Below are 24570 nucleotides of genomic sequence, written 5' to 3'. Positions count from 1 at the left end.
GGAGGAACTAAAAATATAGTGCTAGGAATTGATTTATTTTTTCTCCATGGAGTCAGGTGCTCCTTATTTGGGAGTCACATTGTGCTCTTCATGGTCAAAAGTGACCAGACACCTGCAATTTTAGAGATAATTTCATGGTACTAATTTATGTTTATGCAATAATTAATGATCATTGTTTTCCCCATTGAAAATAAAAAAGTTTTTTTTTGTTGCATTTTTTATATTACTTTTCAATTCAGGCAGTATTTCATGTTAGATGGAGATAATGCCTTTGAAATCCATGTTTTGAAGCCAGATTAGGGCCATCTGGTGGGAGTAAAATAAGAAAAACGTCTGCATTTCCTTGGTTTAGCCACTAGATTCCTATATAGCTCTATTTAAAAGGCCTATAAATTCTCAAGTTGATTTTAGACATAAATAGACATTTTTATTAAGTTGCAGATTTGAATATATTTAGACATTCTCAAAGATAACTTTTTTGAAAGGTTTAGTGTTTTGGGGTTTGACATGCTGATGTGAAGCATCAGTTTTTGAATTATTATTACTACAGTCACACCTGAAACACAGAAAGCATTTTGTTACACAACGCATCAAAATTCTATAAAAATGTAACAGAAATGAACAGGAATGTTTTATAAGAGCTTAATCCTTCTGGGTCTGATCTGATTTCAGACTCTTTTTTTTCAGTTTTCTAACTCATTTTGGCAATACCAATTTGTTTAAAAAAATTTTTTAGTTTTTTTTACAACCACTTAGGCCCTGTCAACACGGACACGGGTATTTTTATAACCGTGACTTTTTTTACGCGGTTCGGCCTTTTGTCCACACGAAAACGCAGTTTCAGGGCACCGAAACCGAACATTTTTGAAAACTACGGCCAGGGTGAGCATTTTCAGAAACGCCGGTTGCAGTGTTGTCGTGTGGACAGTATAACCGGGGTTTTTGCCTTGCAACGTCACAGTGTGCGCCGTTATCTGCTGTGTTTGACGTCAGATTGTGCGCTGCTGACTGCTTCTGATTGGCCAAGGTGACTTTACAATTTGGGTTATATCGCCGCCTGCTAATGTGGCATGCTCTTGACAACGCTTGATAGCATGTTTTGGCGTTTTCATGTGGACGGGATTTCTTTTTTAAACGCAGGAGGAAAAACTCCGGTTATAAAAATACCCGTGTCCGTGTGGACTAGGCCTTAGCCTGCTCGATTCATGCCCTAATTGTTTTTGTCTGTTTACATTCCAAATGCCATAAATGTCACCAAGTTTCATACCATTCCAATGAAGGTGTGATTTTTAAAAACTCACAACAGAAAATGTTTCGGTCAAAAGTGACTGAAGAGCATCAGAGGGTTAAGAGTAGTTATGTAAACAATGATATATATGGAATGCATTTTTGTTATGGCTAATTAAATGAGTGGTTTCTACACCCAAATTTGCAATACTCACACTACTCTGATTTGAAATGAAGTACACCCTTCTTACTTCTGGGAATTCAGAGTTGCCTGTAAATGCACACACATTCACACAGACTGGCCTTGATACAGCCAAACCACAACTGACTTGTTTTCAGCCAAAGTGCTAACCAAAGTCAACTTGACTAACAGACTGTAGCGCAAGTGAACTTAATAAACCTAGCTCTGCAGACAGGGGAAACCTGTCTAAAAATGCAAAATCAACAAACCTATATAAATATAGAGCAAGAGAACTGTGTGGCATTTGATGCAAAACTCTGTTGGCATGAAAATGTCATGTGAGATCACTTACGGGAAGTAATTAATAAAAAAACTGAATAGGTCAGATGATAAATGGCAGTTCAAATCTGTTAGGAAATTATACGAATCACCAGGATCCCTCACCGTCTCTGTGTGAAAACCTGCAGTTGCATCTGCTGCTGTTTCCAGTGGTTGTCATCCTCAGTGCAATTGAACAAGTAAAACCCACAAATCTACATAGGTGAGGTTCCAAAGAAAGAAAACCACAAAGACCTGAATACAGAAATACCCACCATCTTACTGCTAAAAAACTAACCAGCTTTGAAGAACTCAAGCCAAGTAAATACAAAAGCGTGCCGAAATGATTTTATTTCAGTCTCTATGCTAACATGGACTGGGAAAGTGTACATTTTCAGGTCGGAGAGTTAAATATTTGAATGTTTTATTATTTGGACAAGAGTTTTTAATTAGCCCACATTATTCCAGTGACCTTAAAGAATGACAAACACGCATTTACAAACAAAACCAAAACAGTTCTATGGATTTCTTAAATGGGGTCAGCGGTGGGTAGACATGTTTTCAGTGGGGAGATAGACTTATCACATACACTGTCAGTTCAGACTTTAGCCTGCATTACTCTAATGGAGTTATAAATGCACAGACAAAAAAAAAAAACCCCACCAAATAATCATTTTCTAGGATCTTTCCATCACCTGAATTTGAGGAAATTGTGGAAAAAAAGATACTCACTTGTTCCCATTTTTATTTTTCAGTGAAAACAAAATTGAAACAAAAGCATATCAAAGTTACTCTAAGGCACTTATAATGGAAGTTATTTAGGCAAATTTAGGCAGAACTATGACAATTATTCTTTAAAGCTGTTTAAATCATTGTTTTTACCTAAATAGCGTTGGCAAGTTGTATTATTATTATTATTATTAATATTATTATTATTTTGTTTTTTATGTTAACATGCACGGATACTGGTGGCTAAACTTTTGGCCACATTCACTTCTATTAATCTGTTAAATGGTCCATCATAACCAAGATTTTACAAGAAAAAGTAGGGACTTAACAGTAAGAAAAAAGTAGAAGTGGAAATTGATTTATTATTTAATTATGGTTGTAGTAATCAACATTAGGCCAGAAATGCTGTCAGTTGAGCTGAACTGGTTCTGAACCAGGAAAATTCCTTAAAGGAAATACCATGTGGTTTATGATTCATGTGGTTTTGATATAATCAACACTAGATGTGGAGGTGACATGTGACTTAACAAAAAAAGAAATACATTAAAAAAATGTTTATTAGATTTGACACATTTTGACTTAGATGATTCTTATTTTTTTTAGATGTTAGCCTTTTACATGCAATAACGGAGTATTAATTATATGAACATCTGACATGTTACTGAACAGTATTGGCAGTGCATTGGCAACCAGCACTAAAAATCTGTAATACTTGGCATTACAATGTGAATTGTACATTATGCAATACTTCAGTGCAAAACACTACTGAGAAATATAAATTGCAACCATAATTACACATTAGATATATGGGGTTTAAAATAATCTATAAGAATATCAATAATATAACATTTTTGCAGATCGATGGTTACTATTTTGAGCATTACAATGAAAAGTATACAAACAAGAAAATTCCAAGTGTGCATACTATCAAGAGACCGAGATTGAGGATAATTTTGGTTTTAGGAGGTTCTTTGAGCATTTCAGTAAAATTCCTGTCTTCATCTCCAAAAGGCGAATCTGGTTCCTCTAAATTTTGATTATATCCACAAAACCACTCCAAACATTTCACACACCGTCCCTTATCTCCACCTACATGATGAATGCCCTGTTGTTTGTGGGTATGTTGAGACTCCAAGTGGCCATTTGGAAGTATTTCAAGCCCTGTTTGAATAACCTGAGATGGTGGTTTGATTTCCACCTTATTCTTTATCTTCTCATTTTTTGATTCTACAGAACGCTGAGGAAGTTTGCTCTTCTCGGTTTGATTCCTGTTGCGCAGTCCCCAGAAAGTAGTTGTAGCAATCTGTTCCTTGCTCGGTGGATCCGTGCAAAGACTGACGACTACCGTCACGAGCCCCGAAACCCAAAACAACACAGCTGCCACATACATGAAATGAACATCCTTGATGAAAGCAGGCCGGTCATCGGTCGTGTCACAATCCGGCTCTCTATAAACAAAGGCAAGAATGAGTCTTACGGCTCCTAGCAAGAAGCCCACAATTCCACCCCAGAATGCACCAGTCTCATTGCAACGTTTCCAAAGGACACCAAGCAAGAAGAGTGCAGCAATGGGTGGCGTGAGGTAATCCGACACCTCCTGAATGTAGAGAAACATCTGACCACCTTGCATCTCAACGACGAAGGGGACCCAGGCTATGCTAATGGCCACTATGAGGATCACAAACATGCGTCCCACCACCATGAGCTCTTTGGAGGAAGCCTGGTGACGTACCATCTTATAGATATCAAGGGTGAAGATAGTACTGGCGCTGTTAAAGATCGAGTCCAAGTCACTCATGAGAGCGGCGAGCATCACCGCCATCATCAAGCCTCGTAGACCTACGGGCATGACGTTCATGACAAGGCGAGGATATGCAATGTTAGTGCAACCGGCTTTGCTGTTGCAGACTTGCATGCAGTGCTCTGGACCGATGCAAGCAAGTTCATCAGCAAAGAGCACACGGGAGATCATCCCTGGAATCACAATGATAAACATTGGTAGGACTTTCAGGACGCCCGCCATCAGGGTTGACCCTTTTGCGTGGGCAATATTTCGAGCTGCCAGGACTCTCTGGACTATGACCTGATCAGCACACCAGTACCAGATCGAAGCTGGAGTCTGGCCCAGAAGAAAAGCAGGCCACGGCAGGTCTTTGTCCAAAGGACCCCTTAAGATCTTAAACGAATCTGGCTTAGGATGCACATGGCAGGAATTGGAGTAGGTGATGTTATTCTCGAACTCAATGGCAGTGATGTTGGGAGAGGCGTTCATGTACTTTGTGCGTAATCCCTCGAAACCTCCGACCTTAACTAAACTGATAGCCATCAGGCACAGTGCTCCCGATATCATGAGGAACGCCTGCAGAGTGTCCGTGTAGATAACCGCCACCAGGCCGCCAGTTATCGTGAGAAGGGCGGTCATGGTGATGAGCAGGATTATGGACACGTACAGGTTCCAGCCCAGAGATTCCTGGATAAAGAGCGCTCCGGAATATAGATCCACTGAGAGCTTGGTGAAAATGTAGAGGAGCAGAGTTAGGGACGCGAAGAAAACCTTCAGCCGCTTCCCGCCGAATCTTTTGGACAGGTACTCCGGCATGGTGTACACACCTGAGTGGATGTAAACGGGTATGAAGACCCAGCCCAGGAGCTGCAGCAGTAGAATCGCATTGAACTCCCAAGCACCTACGGCAAACCCGCTTGCTGCACCTGAGCCAGCGAGGCCGATGAAGTGCTCACTGCCGATGTTACTTACGAACAGCGATGCACCGATCATCATCCAGTTCATGGAACGACCAGCAAGGAAATATCCACTCACTGTACCTCGATTTGCTTTCCACATCGCAAAAAAGCCAAAGGCCAGGACAAGAATGAAGTACATGGCAACAACAACGATATCTGCTGCTTCCATTGTTGATGCCATTTTTTAATTGTTGGTGGAACGTGATATACAACTCAGTGGGCCACATATAGCAATGAATTCTGAAAGAGAGAAGATAAATAGATTTGAAAAAACACTAACCCCATTTACGTTTATGCATTTAGCAGACGCTTTTATCCAAAACATAGTGCATTCAGGCTATACTTTTTTTTTCAGTATGTGAGTTCCCTGGTAATTGAACCCACAACCTTTTAAATTGCAAACGCAATTCTCTAACATTTAGCTGCTGGCAAGCATGGTACAGGCCAGGAAAAAAAATTGAGTACTTCTATTTAGGTCGGATGTCTGCAGACAGTGTCACAAGTTATGAAACACTGTCCTTTTCATTTATCACTGTAATGGCATTTCTCCTTTTCAGACTTAAAAAAAACCCACTAAAAGTCACCAAAACCCCAGCTGATTCAAGACATTGAGTAAAAATGAAGAAAAGTGATGTGAGTGAAGAGAAAATATTGATCCTGCCATCCTAAGTGTGATTTCAGAGTCTAAAGACTCTGGGGCAACAGCAGAAAGTATTTTAATTTGACTGTGAATAAAACTACTTTAAAGCATTTGTTTAAACCATGCAAATTATTATGCAAATCGTTTGATGGACTTAATAGACCTAACTGATTGACTACATTAATTTGAGCTTTTATATATATATATATATATATAGAGAGAGAGAGAGAGAGAGAGAGAGAGAGAGAGAGAGAGTCATTTAATTTAACTGCTAAATAAATATACAAATAATAATAAAAATTATAAAAACAACAGCAATAATTAATATGAAAAATGGTGCATCTAAACAGTTACCGTACATGTACTGTAAGTGTTTACACTTATAAATAAACATTTGAAAATTGTAATGTTTAAAAAAAGTTATTATCAGAGTTAGCTGTCATCTTCACTTGGTACCATCATTATGCAAAAGCACAAATGAACGTTAAAAAAATTAAATTATACTTGATGAGCACAAAGTAACACCCTGCACAATAATAATCACAGCTAAATCAAATCACCAAATCACACGGAAAACTAGATTAGATATGTTATTTCTAAACGGTAAAAACTCATCATACTTACCGAAGTCTTTAAAAAGCAGGGATGCTATCCTCTTGACTTGAACCGGTGTATGAAGAGACCCCCACCCCCGCGCGCCCATGACGTCATCAAACCTCCAGCCCGCGGCTTTTACCACGGTGCAGTGACGCTATAGCGTGCTCCACTTAACTAGTAAGTACGAATGGTAAATGTCCAATAAAATGCTTGTATCCTGGCGTACCATTGCAAATAGCGATGCGAATTATAATGACTTAAATGTCTCTGGCGTTTTGTCAGAATTTAGGATTACTGAATTTTATGCACTTTGTATGAAAAAAGGTTGCCTAGAATATTTTTCAGTCTATAGCTAACAATTTGCCCCTGTATGCTTAATTACGCAATAATATACTATTGCGCCTTACAATGCAGAGGCAGATTATAATTGGTTGCTGAGAACTAAATATAAAATAGCCTAGATAAGAAGTGTTGTACGCAATATCAGTTTATTTGGATTTACAGCAAATAGTCACTATAAGGTATTATAGTAAATAGCCTATTTGAATTGACTGACTTCAGACTCAAAGTCAGCAGCAGCATGCAAACGTTTTGATCTCTTCATCTTCTTCACCCTTCTTGTTGAGAAGGTGCCGTGTGTGACGCGCCGGGCTGGACAAAAGTAGATGCGCGAGAGAGACCGAAAATGCGCGAGAAAGACCGAGTGCGTCCGAAAGAGAGCGAGCGTGAGCGAGAGACAATCTGTTGATTGTTGAGTGCCAAATAAACACAGAGATGGACAGGAAAAGGTCAAAGCCATCAGGTGTCCAATTTAGAAAAAAAAAGTTAAAGAAGATGAGATGTTAAGCATATGTTAAGCATAGGCTAAACCATTAGAGATAGACTATGATCACACCCAGGGATCTGAGAAACTGACCTTTGGATCTCATTACGCTTCAGATTGTATTGGCCTTTATGTATATTATTCAGTAGGTAGCAACCGGTGACTGTTCAAAAACGATCGAATCAAGTTAATTAATTTCATTATTATTAATTTTTTATAGGCTCATTTATAACATTTTACACGCTTTTATAACAACAAATAAAACATTTTGTAAAAATGTACCCAAGTGATTTAGCCTATATATTATTTTGTTTTTGTCTAATGTTTTGTTTTCAGACTCGTGGGAGAACCGTGATCTTTATTCTAAAAATCAATTATCCAGAGTCATAGCTTAATACATACTATCTGGCATTTAACTAATAGCTATACTATTATTACTGTTTCTAATAGCCTATGTAGACTAGGGTGTAAAATGTACAATCTTACAGACTTTTATGTAGTACCTTAACAAGGATTTGCTACATTTATCCTATAACTGCGAATACAAATCATCGTCAGATGATGGCGACATCGTCTTTCAGTTCACAAGTTTGCAAGAAGACAACGAAAGAGCACCCACCCAGAAGCTTAGTGATAGAGTGACACTTAGTACATGACTAGATAAAGATCTTTTTGTACGTGTAGAGAGGCCAGGTGTGACTATGTAGGTCAAGGCTGAACCATAAACGTTCACAAGACTAAAATACAACACTAAAGTGAACTCATCATCACAGTCTTTTTAGTGCTCTGTTGTGTAGACTATCATAATCTAAACTAGCATATTATACAATTATAAAATACGAAACAATGCTGTCTAGCTCTGTACATAGGGGACACATGGTGCCATGTGAATTTTTTTTTTCCTTGACATGTAGCCTACCATGCTACGGTATTCGGTGCATTTGTTTAATGGTGGTAATTTCTAGCAAGACACCTTTTGAATACAGTACCCCGCCATCGTAGTTTTGTGATTGACAGGGCTCTTTCAGTATGCACTAGGGGGCAGAAGTGCTCAAAGCTGACAGCAAGCGGCTGATTGCTCAAACACCGTCTTGAACACCAAAGCAGCTGTCAGAGGATGTGTGAAAACCCCCTGGCTATATTTGCAGTAGCATAATAACATGTTACTTATACTATTTTTGGCATTTAGAATGTATTCTGTGTCTAGTATGCAAAATGTCTCCTTAAATGCACACAATGCAATACAATTGGCTTGACCTTCCATTTGCAAAATGATCAGTAAATGGAAGGAATACGTGCTTTAATCACCATTCACTTTCATTTCACCAGCTTGGATATGCATTCAGTCGACCTAATTGCTTTGTGTTTCAAAGAAGAAAGAAAACCATATAGATTGAAAAAAAGAGATAAATAGATTATGTAGACACAACACAAAACACAAAACCTTGAAATACTATTAAGACATCTCAAAGTGACAGAAAAGTTTAGCTACTGTTGTTGTTGATGTAGTGACAATTCAGATCCGGCTTTGACCGCAGCTTCAGACCTCAGCAGCCATTGAACACAAATAGAATGAGGAGAAAAATAGGTTACTCTAACCCTTGGGTTGTCTCAACACTAGCTTGAACTGATTCTGTGTCTGAGCTGAGAACATAAATAACTGTGTAGTGGAGGATGACAGAAGAGCCCTCCTCAATCTATGCACACCTTAATGAAATGTTATTATCGGTGTTTAGAAAGTTAACCTCACAACTGCACACACACAATCCTTTTTCCCCCTTTTTAATTTGACCTCTGCTCTGGTTTCCTAGACTAGCTGTCTAATAAACTTGGGATTATGATATGCATGTAGTCTATAGGACAAATCGCTTGTTTTCCTCTACTGTAAGTCTGCCAAATGCATAAATATAAATGTAAACATGTAGGTCTCAACAATTAATAACATATGTGCTACAGCTAATGAACAATCCCTCGAAAAAGGACATTTACATAAGGTGAGTTGCATTGCATACATAAGAGCAACACCCAGAATACCCTTATAGCCACGTAACAACACCCTGGCAACCAGTCAAACACCATAGCAACCACCCAGAAATGTATTAGCAACCACATCACAGCCTGGCAACCACTCTAAAAGACACTAGAAACATTTTGGCAATCACACCCAGCAATGTGATAAAAACCACACAGCAGTCCTAGCAGCATCATAGAAACCCTAGTAACTAGCCACAACATTCTAGCAACAACCCTGCAATGCATTAGTAAATATACAGAATGCTCTAATAAACATACAGTATAGTAACACATCGGCAACCATTGAGAACACTTTAGCAAAGCATTAGTGACCAAACACCATAGTAGCCACATAGCAACACTCTAGCATCCATCCAGGCACTTTTAGCACCTGCCCAGCAACATATATGCAACCACACCGGATCCTGTAGCAACTGCATTGCAACACACTATAAATCACTCAGAACTTCATAGGAACCTCATACCAACATCTGCAACCATTCAAGCACTTTAGCAATCATATGGACATTTCTATCCCAAAACATATCGGCAACCACGCAGAGAATGCTCTATCAACTGCATAGTGTCCCCCTGACAACCAGCTCTTTTGGCAGCACTCACATTTTCTTATTTTCTTTACTAGCTGGTTGATGAAATGGATTCATCCAGCTGCAAGCGCTGGAAACACAATGACTTTGATTCTTTGTAGGTCAATGACAGCCACTAGAGCTCGACAGGCTGAACATGTGAACACGGTTGAATAAAAGAGTGCTTCCTCCTTAGAGCCGCACTGCACCGGTGAGCTGTTACAGAGGACAGCGTTTGCTTCATGTGGTGCAGACCGCAAAACATTCATACGCTACAATAATGAGGACATGCTATTTTAGTCACACAAGTTATGATGAAAGCACACAGTCTCTGCTTTGCGATGACACAAGAGTTTCTGCGCTAAACGTGCTGATAAGACGTGCCTCCAGGAGACACATCATGAACGCTAATGATCGGACGGCAATGTTCATATATTATATGATGAGAGGAGGACATGTTGGACACAAATGGAGCTCATCAGACTATTTTGGGAAACAAAAACACATAAAGAAATGCTTTCAAAGCAGAGTGGAGGAGATAAACGTATATGCATTGCATACATGATGCCAATATATGAAATCAACTCAGATTTTATGGCTCAGACATCACTTTTTCAAGGCTCAGGTCATTTATTGGCAATGTTATTTATGAATTATTTATATATGATTAAAGCATTTATTAATATGATGACTTTGACTTTATTTTTTAGCTTTAAAAATACATATTTTTTTAAATAGTTTTAGTTATTAATAACTAACGGTCTCGGTTATGTTTTTGTCTCAAACATTTCTCCTCAAATTAATAAAAATAGACCTAAATGAGTCACTAGCTGTCATACAGTAAAGAGTATAGAGCAATACAATGAATATGCATAGCTGCTGAGATCATTTGATGAGAAATATTTGAGTTCATACTGATGTCTTTTGATTATATTGATAATTCTGAGCACAGTTTGATACATTGTTGAAAAGCATGTGAGATTACTTTGGCCTTACATCAGTTTGCATTTCATTTTATTGCAGTCTATGAGAAACAACAGATATTAAAGAGATTTCAGCAAAATGCAGCAAAGGTCCATTTTATTTCAAGTGTGTGTGACACTGTCAGTTTACTCCACGGATAAATGCAGAGTTGATGTCATTGATATTTAAAGTTGGACTTTTAAACCGTCAGTCACTTTAATCCTTAAATGAACATCTTAGAAAATGATTGCTGACATTATTTGAAGCTACAGACTAAAAGACATTTACACACCGGCTTGAGACGACACACTTAAATATGTCTGAACGTCAGTGCATTAGAATATCAAAGCTAGTGTCATCAAATGCTGCTCAACTGTTTCTCTATTCTAAGACGGGTCGTGGAAATGATTTGTATTAAAATATAAGCAGACATGTTTCAACAGATATATGCTGTAGAAACCTAGTCTACAAATCCCATCGCTTCTAACACAAATGTTGACATCTTGGCTGGCCTTTAGAAAAGAGTTTATGGCTTGATTTTATGTGTGGGCTGCCCTGTCTGTTTGGAAAGAGTTCACTGTGCGCTGAGTGTTGTATATTGTCAGGAAGGATGTTTAGAGTGGTTTTGTGCATGAAGTTCTCTGTGGAGGATCCTTCTGCTGTCTTGAATGGATCCCAAAACTCTCTACTCGACTACACAATCTGAACGATATTTTGCTCATCTGTTATGATAGTTTCAGTGGCTTAATATATTTAATTTGAATTTGGTGTAGGCTGTGTGTTGTCTTATTTTAGACTGAAAGCTTCACTGCACGCATGTTTTGTGCAGCACCATGTTTTCTGCATTTACAGAAATATGCTGCAACCACAGCCCTCTGTGTGAAATACTGCAGCCCATAATGCAATGCATTGCCTTTCCAAAGAATGAACTGGGATTGACATTACCTGCAATATTTTAACAAACTAGATTTTAATCCAGTTTTGTGTACCTACAGTATCGGTCAAAATTCACAAGATTAATCTCATAAGATTAGTACAGATTATATGCCCTTTTACATTTTGCTGATTTTCAGAAGTGAAAGTCATCATAGTTGAGTGCATTTTTATTAGTGGTAACTATACAACAAATATAATTTACACATTCCCATTTGCTCCAGTAGCAAAAGAAGCAAATCTACAATAACGTTTCATTACAAAAGAATACAAAATATTGAGTACATTGCTAGAAAGATGTCCAATCTGCCATCATTCCCTAGTTTTCTGTCATTTACTGGCGTGTTATGAATTTAGCCTACATTTTTTTTTTTTTGCCAGATTAGCGATGTTAATAGCTATGGAGATGCGTCATTAGAGTCTGTGAAAGAGTCTGCAGGTCTTATTAGCATTTTTGTGGTGTCCTTGCCATTGACCTGTTTACATAATGGATCTAGAATTGTGAATCCTCATATTACATTCTGCAGACTGTACTATAGAGTTTTTCCTGAATGCAGTTTTCGGTGAACTATAAAGGTAAAAAGCTGAAATGACTGTTTATACAATGCATGGTGTTTCTGTGAATGTCCAAAGCATGCTATTGGCTGTCTGTCATAGTCTGGACTGGCCCATAACATTCTAATGGTGCATTCAAGTCATATCAAAAATATCATATTTATGAGTTGAATGCATGTAAACGGCGTGACAAATAAAGAAATGTGTTGTGACAGATTTCTGTTCAAGCGGCAGGTTAACTGATCATATCTTCCTCTTACCTAGTCATAACATGAAATAAACGTGAATGAACATCAGAAGGTATTTTATAACCGCAGAAAGTCGTCATTACAAACTATTATTCAGTTTCGAGCTCAAGGGTCAGTTACATTTACAATCATTTAGCAGTTGCTTTTATCCAAAGCGACTAACAACTGGAGATAGTAGAAGCAATCAACACTAACAAAAGAGCAACGATATGTAAGTGCTGTTAGGCTTAGTCCAGGTTAGTCTAATGCAAGTACAAGTAGATAGAATAGAAAAAGAAGAGAAAACGCTGGTGTTATTGGGTCAATTTCATTTTTTTTATAAATAAAAAGAAAACAAATCAATAGAATAGGCCTAGCAAAAGAATAGAAAATTATGGTATTTAGAGGGTCATCTTATATAATAAATAAAATGAAAACAAGTAGATAGATTTGAAAAAGAATGAAAAGACAATTCCGAGTGGGAAATACTGAACGTTCTTTAAGCTCAGAGTTTCTGAGTTGGGGGTGTTTGTGAGAAAACATTTAGGTTGGAATGGAGTATGCATCTGTATAATAAATTTGTTGAAATTAATGAAATTATTTTTTTGTCATTGATGATAAAGCTATTTAAGTATTGTTGTTATCGAAATATGGTAACGTTGTATAATTAAGGTAGATTATTTGATGATTTACTACACCATAAATTTAATTAAAACTAATGCTGTCAAACGATTAATCCAGATTAATCACATCCAAAATAAAAGTTTTTGTTTACATAATATATGTGTATTGTGTATATTTATTATGTATATTTAAATACAGACACATGCATGAATATATTTAAGAAAAATATATTATGTTTATATATATATATATATATATATATATATATATACAGTATATATAGAGTATATATATATATATATATATATATATATATATATATATATATGTGTGTGTGTGTGTGTGTGTATGTGTGTGTGTGTTTATACATGTACACACTCTATGTGTGTGTATTTATATATACATAATAAATATACACAATACACATATATTATGTAAACAAAAACTGTTATTTTGGATGTGATTTATGGTTTGACAGCACTAATAAAAACAAAAAGCAAAAACACAAAAAATCGAAATAATTGTGAAATGTTTTTTCATCCAGGGTTAAAAGCAGGTTTAGAACAACAATAACCAGGATTAAGCTTAATGTGAAAAGCCATGACAATATTTTGTATTTACATGCGTTTTGATACTAAATTGTATGAAAAAAGTTGATAAGTGCATATCACTTGATGAATTAAACATGCATGTGGCATCAGCATAGCATGCTATATCACTGAAATATTATATACTCTAAAAACAGTGTATACTGTGCAGTATGCAATAAACAATATTGTGCAAATCATAAGTTTTAAGATTTAAAGCAGCATTTTCAGTCTGGCATGGAAAGTGTATGTATCAGACCGACTGTGGAGAATCCTGAGCACATGAGCACAGCCAACGTCTGAGAAGCTGGCATCGCTGGTTGATGATGGATGGATTTGTGCCCTGAGCAGCAGACTGCCTTACAAGGAGAACTGGACCTGTTTGTACACAGGCACATCGATCCAACAGTGTCAGTGTAAATTTATGTCAGTGATCCTGACGGTATTTTTCCACTAATATAAACTGTGCATGTGACAGTCTCCATGTCAAGAACATGTCCAGGGGCCACATTCACAAAAAACAAACAGACAACAACTAAAAATGTTTTTAAGAAGTGCAAGTCTTTTAAAAAAAAAAACATTGATTTTGATTGTGTTGTTGTTATCTGAAAAATTGCATATAATATTTTTGTCAAAACTGGCTTCATTAGCTTTATTTGATTTTTAAAATACCTTTTTCCTAAGTATTTGAATTATTCTTAATTGTTTTTAAATATCTTTGCTAAGAAGGGACAGTTCATCCAAAAACGAACATTCTGTCATCATTTACTCTGAAGTTGTTCCAAATATGAGGGAATTTCTTATTTTTTTTCTGCTGAACTGAGAATATATTTTGAAATATTTTGGTAAACAAACATTTGACCGTAGCTATTGTCTTCCACGGTATGTATCTTTGGTTTCCAACATACTTTACACACATGAAACAGATGATTCTTCTGCACAATCTGACTTTGCTGCAGCCTGGAATTGAACTACTGGTTTCGTCTGGTCAGAGGAGAACTGGCCCCCCAACTGAGCCTGGTTTCACCCAAGGATTTATTTCTCCATTCTGTCACCGATGGAGTTTCGGTTCCTTGCCGCTGTCGCCTCTGGCTTGCTTAGTTGGGGTCACTTCATCTACAGCGATATCGTTGACTTGATTGCAAATAAATGCACAGACACTATTTAACTGAACAGAGATGACATCACTGAATCCAATGATGAACTGCCTTTAACTATCATTTTGCATTATTGACACTGTTTTCCTAATGAATGTTGTTCAGTTGCTTTGACGCAATGTATTTTGTTTAAAGGGCTATATAAATAAAGGTGACTTGACTAGACTTGACTTTACAATATATTGTTTAGATCCTACCTGTCCGATCGCTTCCATTTTGTTTATTTAAATGGGGAGTCATCTCATTTATCACCAGTAAAATATGGAGTGGAACAAGGATCTGTCCTAGGTCCTCTTCTATTTTCAACATACATGTTGCCCCTTGATAATATTATTTGAAAATACAGGATTAGTTTCCACTGTTAAGCTGATGATACTCAACTATAGTATATCTCAACGAGACCAGTTGAAACTTCTAAAGTATCTAAGCTAACAGAGTGTGTTAAAGATGTAAAAGATTGGATGACAAATAATTTTCTCCAATTAAATTCGGATAAGATATTGGAGCAAAAAACAGTACACAGAATCTCAAAGACTACAATTTTCAACTAGACGGATGTACTGTTACCTCCTCTACAGTCAAAAATCTGTTATATTAGACAGCAACTTGTCTTTTGAAAACCATATTTCCCATGTTACAAAAACAGCATTCTTCCATCTTAGAAACATTGCCAAGCTACGAAACATGTTATCTGTTTCTGATGCAGAAAAGCTAGTTCATGCTTTCATGACCTCTAGACTGGACTATTGTAATGCACTTCTAGGTGGTTGTCCTGCTTCGTCAATAAACAAGCTACAGGTAGTCCAAAATGCAGCAGCTAGAGTCCTTACCAGGTCAAGAAAATATGATCATATTAACCAAATTTTACAGTCTCTGCACTGGCTACCTATTAAGTTCCGTATCAGTTACAAATTATTATTACTTACCTATAAGGCCCTAAATGGTTTAGCTCCTGCGTACCTAACTAGCCTTATAATCCACTAAAGGAGGTAGAGCTTTTTCACATTTGGCTCCCAAACTCTGGAATAGCCTTCCTGATAATGTTCGGGGATTAGACACTCTCTCTATTTAAATCTAGATTAAAAACACATCTCTTTTGCCAAGCATTCGAATAATGAATCTCATAATTTGTGACTGCAGTTGTATCTGATCAAATGCGTATTCTTATTCTTTAGCTTGGGTTAAACTAATAAATTTTACTTTGTTGAAACAGCAGCTACGCTAATTATGTCTCTATTTTTTGTCTCTGTTTTGCCACGGATGTAACTAGGATTTACACAAGCTCCAGTCTGGATCCAGAACACCTGAGAAGAGATGATGCTGACCCTCAGAAGACCTCAGATGATGCTAACCCTGAAACAACATACAGAACTAACAAATATTGCTACTATGAAATCACATAATAATTGCTGTTAATAGTGTTCATCGTCTGGTTGACAACATCTTGTATAAATTTTTCTGAAAAGGCCTATCATATGGACATAAACTGATCACCAATTAAGCTACTACTAAATATTGTAGAAACGTAAAGTTGCCTTGCAATGATTTATATCGTAAAAGTGCTATACAAATGAACTTAAACTGAATTGAATTGTTTAATTTTTAAAGATAGATAGACAGATAGATTTTTTTTATTCCGAAAACATGAAATTAAATCTATTTTTATACATATGTGCATGTTGTGCAATTATATTCATAAATATGCACAATATATGTTGGCACGGAGACTGATACGTTCAATGTAAGCCTGTGCCCTCGCTCCGTTCCACTCCACGGTTTCTCACCCCGGTCAGTTTACATTGTTACCATGACATTGACGAAATACCAAAAGATTCCTCTGTCTCTCTGAGCACTTTAATATTTACACTGAGGAGCAGAGAGTGATGTTCTCATAACACTCCTGCCCTTATTTTACCCCTCGGCCCGGAGAGCTGCAGGACTTTACAGGGCACTGGAGGCCACACTGGAAAATGAAACGGCGTTTATGAGCTAATGACCTTTTACCAGGAACATCCACACACGTCCCAGGAGGTTGACAAAGAGCGAATGAAAACAGCCAAGACCGAATATTTGAGGTGACACTCTCCTAGCAATACAATACTACAGTGTTTTAAAAAATGCCATGGCACGTTTATGATTATGATTCCGTACCACATAAAAGTACCATTTTACTACAATTGCTGTTCCAGAATAATTTCTGTGATGCTTTGAAAGGGAAATATAAATGTTTCTGAATGAGCTTCAGGGATGCCTCAAGAGCAGAACTGCAAATATAATAACACATATACGTGAGAGCGAACTCGAGAAGAGCGACATACTGCAGCTAAAAAAAAGAAAAAAAGAAAAAAAGAAGAGGAAAGTACAGTAGAACATGCTGCAACACACAGACTACAAATTTCCCGTCAGAAGTGACAAACGTCTTTCCAGTCCCACACAGCCAATCAGCAGCAATTACAGCAGACGAGTGTCCCAGCGAGTGCAAAAAGATAATAACAATGATTTCCTTTGAGCGCCATAGAGGTATTTGACACATGCATAGAAATATATGGCACTATCATATAGAATTCAGTCCGAATTACGTATTATTGAGGTTTTCATAATGACATTTCAACAGTTACAATCATTTCTATTTAAAAGAAAACTGTTTTTTTTTTCTATTTTCTAATCCTGCAAAAGTATTGAGGCTTCTACAAAAATATTGTGCAGCACGACTGTTTTCAACATTGATAATCAGAAATGTTTCTTGAGCAGTAAATCATCATATAAGAATGATTTCTGAAGATCATGTGACACTGAAGACTGGAGAAATAATGTTAAAAAAGCTGCACATCACAGAAATAAATTAGATTTTAACAGATATTCACATAGAAAACAGCTGTTTTAAATTGTAATAATTCACAATTTTTACTGTTTCTCTGTTCAAATAAATGTAGCCTTGGTGAGCAGAAGAGACTTATAAAAAAATAAAATTAAAATAAAAATAATATAGAGATGCATGAAACAAAAACAATTTAATATGCAAATATGCAAGATGACGCAAATTATATCATAACATTTTAAATTTATTAATATTATTTATATTTTATTTTTTTAAACAAAAGCACTGGACCATGACATCACATCCTGTTGTCCATATTCCTTCTAAAATATTTCTGTAATAATTTTGCATGCTTATTATCTAGTGTAACCACTCTTTAATCAGTTGAACCACATAACTAGAATTTTTTTACTCAACAACCCAGTCAATAACACAATCTTACACCAATCATAATTCAGTACGAAAAAATAAAATAAAAATAACAATGACCAACTGCAATTCAGTTTGATATCAACAGTCATTTTCAATGGAACAGTTTTAAACTTCAATCTTAATTTTCTTAAAAAGTATAAACGTTACAAAACCCAAATACAGAAGCACTCTCAAGACTGAAAAGACCTAGAAAATAAAGTTTAAATGGTCTGAATTAACAGCTGTTTACTACAGAGAAAAAGAGGCTGAAAATAAATCCACACCAGAATGTTTGCTGAGCACAAACACTGTAAATTTCCATATGGAAGATTCACAGGAGAATTTTTATTTTATTTATTAATTTTTTTCAGCACTGTTAGCCCATAGCTCCAGGAGTGGAGACAAAGACCCTCAGATGCAGACAAAGCAGAAAAGGGTCAGCCGATGCCCTTGAGGCGTCACTGCAGAGGAAAGTGCTTGTTCTGGGGGTCTCTTGGCCCTAATGCACAGTATTGAGTTTCAGCTCTATTTGCTCCGTGATGTGACGGTGGAGGTGAAGAACGGAGGGCCGAGCTGTTAGCGGAGCTTCAAGACCAGGCCCAAGGCACAGATTCAACCTAAGCAAACCCTGACCTCCATGTGACTCGTCTGTAGGAGTCAATGAGCCGATACATCATCCGTTCGAGGGGCGGCCACACTAGACACTATAGCTTTCATTCATACTCGTGTGATCGCGAGGTGTGTGGGAAGACTTTCATGTTCCTCTCTCTACCTAAGTTCAAAATGGGTTATTCTATACACTGAACACTTTAAAAGAGACAAGGATGTAGATGTTTGTTAAATATGTTTTCTGTTTTGGAAGGATGAACACTGTTAAATGATACCATATTAATACTTTACTATAGAGTTAGGGATGGATAGTCCAGACCTCAGTGACCTCATAGCTGGCTACAGGCATGGTCTTTGCTACAGTAGATTGTTGTAGGTAGTTGCTAGGGCATTTCTATGTAGTTGCTAGGATGCTCTTGGTGTATGTTTAAGTTTTAGGTAGTTGCTAGGACATTTCTATGTAGTTGCTAGGATGCTCTTGGTGTATGTTTAAGTTTTAGGTAGTTGCTAGGAAATTTCTATGTAGTTGCTAGGATGCTTTTGGTGTATGTTTAAGTTTTAGGTAGTTGCTAGGACATTTCTATGTAGTTGCTAGGATGCTCTTGGTGTATGTTTAAGTTTAAGGTAGTTGCTAGGACATTTCTATGTAGTTGCTAGGATGCGCTTGGTGTATGTTTAAGTTTTAGGTAGTTGCTAGGACATTTCTATGTAGTTGCTAGGATGCTTTTGGTGTATGTTTAAGTTTTAGGTAGTTGCTAGGGCATTTCTACGTAGTTGCTAGGATGCTCTTGGTGTATGTTTAAGTTTTAGGTAGTTGCTAGGACATTTCTATGTAGTTGCTAGGATGCGCTTGGTGTATGTTTAAGTTTTAGGTAGTTGCTAGGACATTTCTATGTAGTTGCTAGGATGCCCTTGGTGTATGTTTAAGTTTTAGGTAGTTGCTAGGACATTTCTATGTAGTTGCTAGGATGCGCTTGGTGTATGTTTAAGTTTTAGGTAGTTGCTAGGACATTTCTATGTAGTTGCTAGGATGCGCTTGGTGTATGTTTAAGTTTTAGGTAGTTGCTAGGACATTTTTATGTAGTTGCTAGGATGCTCTTGGTGTATGTTTAAGTTTTAGGTAGTTGCTAGGACATTTCTATGTAGTTGCTAGGATGCGCTTGGTGTATGTTTAAGTTTTAGGTAGTTGCTAGGACATTTCTATGTAGTTGCTAGGATGCGCTTGGTGTATGTTTAAGTTTTAGGTAGTTGCTAGGACATTTCTATGTAGTTGCTAGGATGCGCTTGGTGTATGTTTAAGTTTTAGGTAGTTGCTAGGACATTTTTATGTAGTTGCTAGGATGCTCTTGGTGTATGTTTAAGTTTTAGGTAGTTGCTAGGGAATTTCTATGTAGTTGCTGGGATGCTCTTGGTGTATGTTTAAGTTTTAGGTAGTTGCTAGGGCATTTCTATGTAGTTGCTGGGATGCTCTTGGTGTATGTTTAAGTTTTAGGTAGTTGCTAGGACATTTCTATGTAGTTGCTAGGATGCTCTTGGTGTATGTTTAAGTTTTAGGTAGTTGCTAGGACATTTCTATGTAGTTGCTAGGATGCTCTTGGTGTATGTTTAAGTTTTAGGTAGTTGCTAGGACATTTCTATGTAGTTGCTAGGATGCTCTTGGTGTATGTTTAAGTTTTATGTAGTTGCTCGGACATTTCTATGTAGTTGCTAGGATGCTCTTGGTGTATGTTTAAGTTTTAGGTAGTTGCTCGGACATTTCTATGTAGTTGCTAGGATGCTCTTGGTGTATGTTTAAGTTTTAGGTAGTTGCTCGGACATTTCTATGTAGTTGCTAGGATGCTCTTGGCGTATGTTTAAGTTTTAGGTAGTTGCTAGGGCATTTCTATGTAGTTGCTAGGATGCTCTTGGCGTATGTTTAAGTTTTAGGTAGTTGCTAGGACATTTCTATGTAGTTGCTAGGATGCTCTTGGTGCATGTTTAAGTTTTAGGTAGTTGCTAGGGCATTTCTATGTAGTTGCTAGGATGCTCTTGGTGTATGTTTAAGTTTTAGGTAGTTGCTAGGACATTTCTATGTAGTTGCTAGGATGCTCTTGGTGTATGTTTAAGTTTTAGGTAGTTGCTAGGGCATTTCTATGTAGTTGCTAGGATGCTCTTGGTGTATGTTTAAGTTTTAGGTAGTTGCTAGGACATTTCTATGTAGTTGCTAGGATGCTCTTGGTGTATGTTTAAGTTTTAGGTAGTTGCTAGGACATTTCTATGTAGTTGCTAGGATGCTCTTGGTCTTTGCTACATTAGATTGTTTTAGGAGGTTGCTAGGGTATATTTATGCAATTGCTTTGGTGTTCTAGGTGGTTGTTACAATGTTCAAGGTGGTTTTAGGATGTTCTGGTCTTTGCTACAGTAGATTGTTGGTAGGTCGTTGCAATGGTGTTTCTATCCAGGTTGTTTTTATAAATTTTGAAGCTAATTTTAAGCTGTTGCTACGATGCACTTGTTTGCTATAGTATTCAATTTTCATGGTACTTTGGTTGGTTGCTATTATGGTCAAAGTGTTTCCTAAAATGTGAAGTGACATGTGGCCAAGTATGGTGACACATACTTGGAATTTTTGAACACACACACACACACACCATGAACACAGACCCAGAGCAGTGGGCAGCCATATTTTTGCGTTGGAGCAGTTGGGGGTTTGGTCCCTTACTCAAGGGTCTCACCTCAGTCGTGGTATTGAGGGTTATTCACTCCCCTCACCTTGGATCTGAGACTCAAACCTTCGGGTTACAAGTCTGACTCGCTAACCATTAGGACACGACTGCTCCAATCTTGCTAGATAGTTGTAACATTTTTAAAGTTATTGCTGCAGAATTGCTGATCAATTCTGGAGTTCTGGAAGGTTGTTCTGGGGTATTACTAGGCCTAGCTAAACAGATGTGTTAACCCGAAACATGGGTTGTATTGTCACTGGAAACAGGAGAAGATGATATATTTTAATATTAGAAATGTATTATTTATTAAAAAAATACTACTTATTCAAAAAACTTTTTTTTTAAACATCATATACTCAAATCTAGTGTGACCGCCCATCGCATCGCAGTCAACCAGCTGGTAATGGTTGACTAGTTCGCTTTTAGAGAGATGGGTTGGTCAGAGCTGGTAAACTCTGGACGGGTTGGAGAACAAAACTGAACGGTACATACATTACAACACAGAATCACAGATAAAACACCATCTTTCACATTGTGACATGGGTTCAGCTCCTCCCGTGTCTTGCAAAAAGAGAGTAGCACCAAACTCAGAAGAATCATGGTAGAAACGAGTGTCTTTAAACCCTGATCTGGAAGCAGACGATCTCTTTGGAGCTTGATGTAGAGTAATATAATCCTTCAATCTGTCAAATCCTACACGGATCTTGTCAGGTATCTCTTCCTGTTTCAATGACGAAACGTTCATTAATCCAACAAATCGTGTACCCAGCTGATATAAGAATGTGGTTAGTGCAATTTTTGAGTATTTCGCCCTAGTCGTTGACTCTGATTCAGCTTTTTTTTCCTCTGAGATTGTAGTTTCTCCTTCCAGGTGGTGCATATCATCACGGGACGCTTCCCAGCGTTCATCAGTTGTCACCACGCCGTCCAGTTCGGCAGGGGACAACTGTACTGTCTTTGTCAATCCATCTCCAGCTCCATGAGTTTGTCGCGAGAGCGTGGGGTAGGTGTAGTGGTTTTACAGCAGCAGTGAGCACAGACCAGGCCCAGGACGAGAGAAACGACGCCTACAGTCACAGAAGCACAGACGCCGTACAGCAAAGGCAGCTTCATCGAGTCCCACACTGAAACCAAACAAAAATATACACACTTACACAAAAGTTAGTGAATATCCACAAAATAATTCTTTTTAAAGAACGAATATAAACAATTATATAAATGTCTAATAAAGAAATAATTATGTAAATGCATAAAGATATGAATAAACACGCTCAAATAATAATGAATGCATTAATGTGTATATAGTAAATCCATAAATAATACATGCATAAATAAATCCATATGTAAATAGCTGCACAAATAAATAAATGCATTAATAAAAAATAAATATAATAAAGCACATATAAATAAGTAAATGCACAAATAAACGCATAATAAATAAATCCATATTTTGTACAGGCACAAAGTTATTAAAGCAAATTTCATAGCTTTCATAGCTTCATAGACAGGACATTTTCTGTGAAAAATTACTTAATTCTTCTATCATATTTTCAGTCTTCTATCATATTCATAAGACTTGGAAAAAGTCACATGGATTGAAGTTATGACTTATGGTGTTTTCTGGTCTTATTGGAGCTTGACAGATTCACTGTGCATTACTGGTGTATGAAAAAGAATTATGGAAGAAAGGAAATCATACAGGTTTTGAAAGATTCCCTGAAAGATGACAATGACACATTTTGCTAGACTATTTCAAACAAATGCACAAGATTTCTTAATATTACACATGCATGCTCTAACACGCACCGAGAAGTTTCGGATAAATGCAATTTTGTCGTGGGAACGAGAATCAAATGCTGGCAGCCTCCCATTAACGTATAAAAGCTTGTGAAACTTGCATGACTTGGTTTGAGGGTTACATTTAGCAATTCTGTGGACTTTATTACTCACATGCAAACTTTACACTAAGAAAGACTTTCTGTGAGAGGATCTCCGGTGTTTTGCTCCAGACTCTGGTGGAGGTCGAGCGGATCCAGGGTGTTGCGGTGCAGTAATAGTCACCCGCGTCACTGTCCTGTGTGCTGTGGATGTTCAGGACGAATCTTCTGGGTCCCAGGCGCTCCAGGCTGCAGTCGCTGCTGTCATTGCGAGGAGCCTTGTGCACAACACCCCAGCGGTCCATACTGGCTAGCAGGGACGGGCTGTTTGATCCCTTCAGACGACTCAGAAACCACTTCATCTCGTACGCTACATCATCTGATGGGGAAGAAATCACAAGATAATGATTCATATGCACTGCAAAAAAAGCAGTAAATCAAAAATAAATAAAGGCATAAATCATGTATTTAATAAACTCCTTCAAAGTGCATGAATACCTAAATGAATGCATAAATTAAAATATATGTTTAAATGTGTAAATAATGCATTTAATGAACTCTAATAAATGCATAAATAAATAAATGAGTAAACAAATGTGTAAATATAGCAGAAATAATGCATGAATAAAAGCATAAGCAAAAATGTATAAATAAATGCATACATAAACCCATGTATACTGTAAATGTATAAATGTGTAAAGTGCATTAATAAATAATTGTATAAATGTGTAAATAAATGCATAAATAAACAGACACAGATAAATAAAGCAAGCTTAACTTAAGCATGTGTACAGGGAGTCTTCCTTCTCAACATAATACAATAACATAGTGTAATAAGAAGATATTACGTTTCTAATCTACCACCATATGGAGCATAAAAAGCACATAAAAATGTCTCTAGATTAAAAAATATTACTATTGAGGACATATGTTTAGGACTGCAAATCTAAAAAAAACAACTTTCCTTTAACATGCATTTATTTAAGGATCCTCTACCACTTTTTTTGTTCTTGCATAGCTTATTATTATGGAGGTCATGCCAAGATCTCATCAAATTGCAAATCTTTCAGCTCCATTTCTTGCAGCTCCATTTCTCACTAAAACATGCTGGTTCAAAGAACTAAAGATCAATTAGAAGATGTGGCATGTCCTATAAAAATAACGCTTTCTGTCTCCCATCACTGGAACGGCAATGGAATGCACATCTATGAGCAGAGAAAGAGTGAAAGAGACGACTATAAAGCCAC

General features: G+C 37.1%; 3 protein-coding genes across 3 annotated transcripts in view; 1 reads left to right on the top strand and 2 right to left on the bottom strand.

The window, feature by feature from the left end:
• The window catches only part of LOC132143360 (uncharacterized), a 121464-nt gene extending 105174 nt beyond the window's left edge, over positions 1–16290 (top strand). The window contains exon 2 of the mRNA XM_059553515.1: positions 16174–16290. The gene's annotated coding sequence lies outside the window, so the exon portion shown is untranslated. The remainder of the gene's footprint in view (positions 1–16173) is intronic.
• On the bottom strand, positions 3336–5414 carry LOC132142976 (sodium/myo-inositol cotransporter-like). The gene has a single exon (XM_059553155.1). It carries the CDS (start codon positions 5376–5378, stop codon positions 3336–3338), a length of 2043 nt encoding a protein of 680 aa, XP_059409138.1. The 5' UTR covers positions 5379–5414.
• Positions 16291–21722: 5432 nt separating the features above from the next.
• LOC132143361 (prostaglandin F2 receptor negative regulator-like) overlaps positions 21723–24570 on the bottom strand; it is a 38845-nt gene continuing 35997 nt past the window's right edge. The window contains exons 8-9 of the mRNA XM_059553516.1: positions 23397–23702; positions 21723–22570 (exon numbers count right to left, since the gene is read on the bottom strand). Of these exons, the coding sequence (XP_059409499.1) occupies positions 22407–22570; positions 23397–23702 (470 nt within the window). The 3' untranslated portion in view covers positions 21723–22406. The remainder of the gene's footprint in view (positions 22571–23396; positions 23703–24570) is intronic.

Source organism: Carassius carassius, chromosome 7 (assembly GCF_963082965.1).
Source record: "Carassius carassius chromosome 7, fCarCar2.1, whole genome shotgun sequence".
NCBI lineage: Eukaryota > Metazoa > Chordata > Actinopteri > Cypriniformes > Cyprinidae > Carassius > Carassius carassius.
This window is presented reverse-complemented; position numbering and strand designations above follow the sequence as displayed.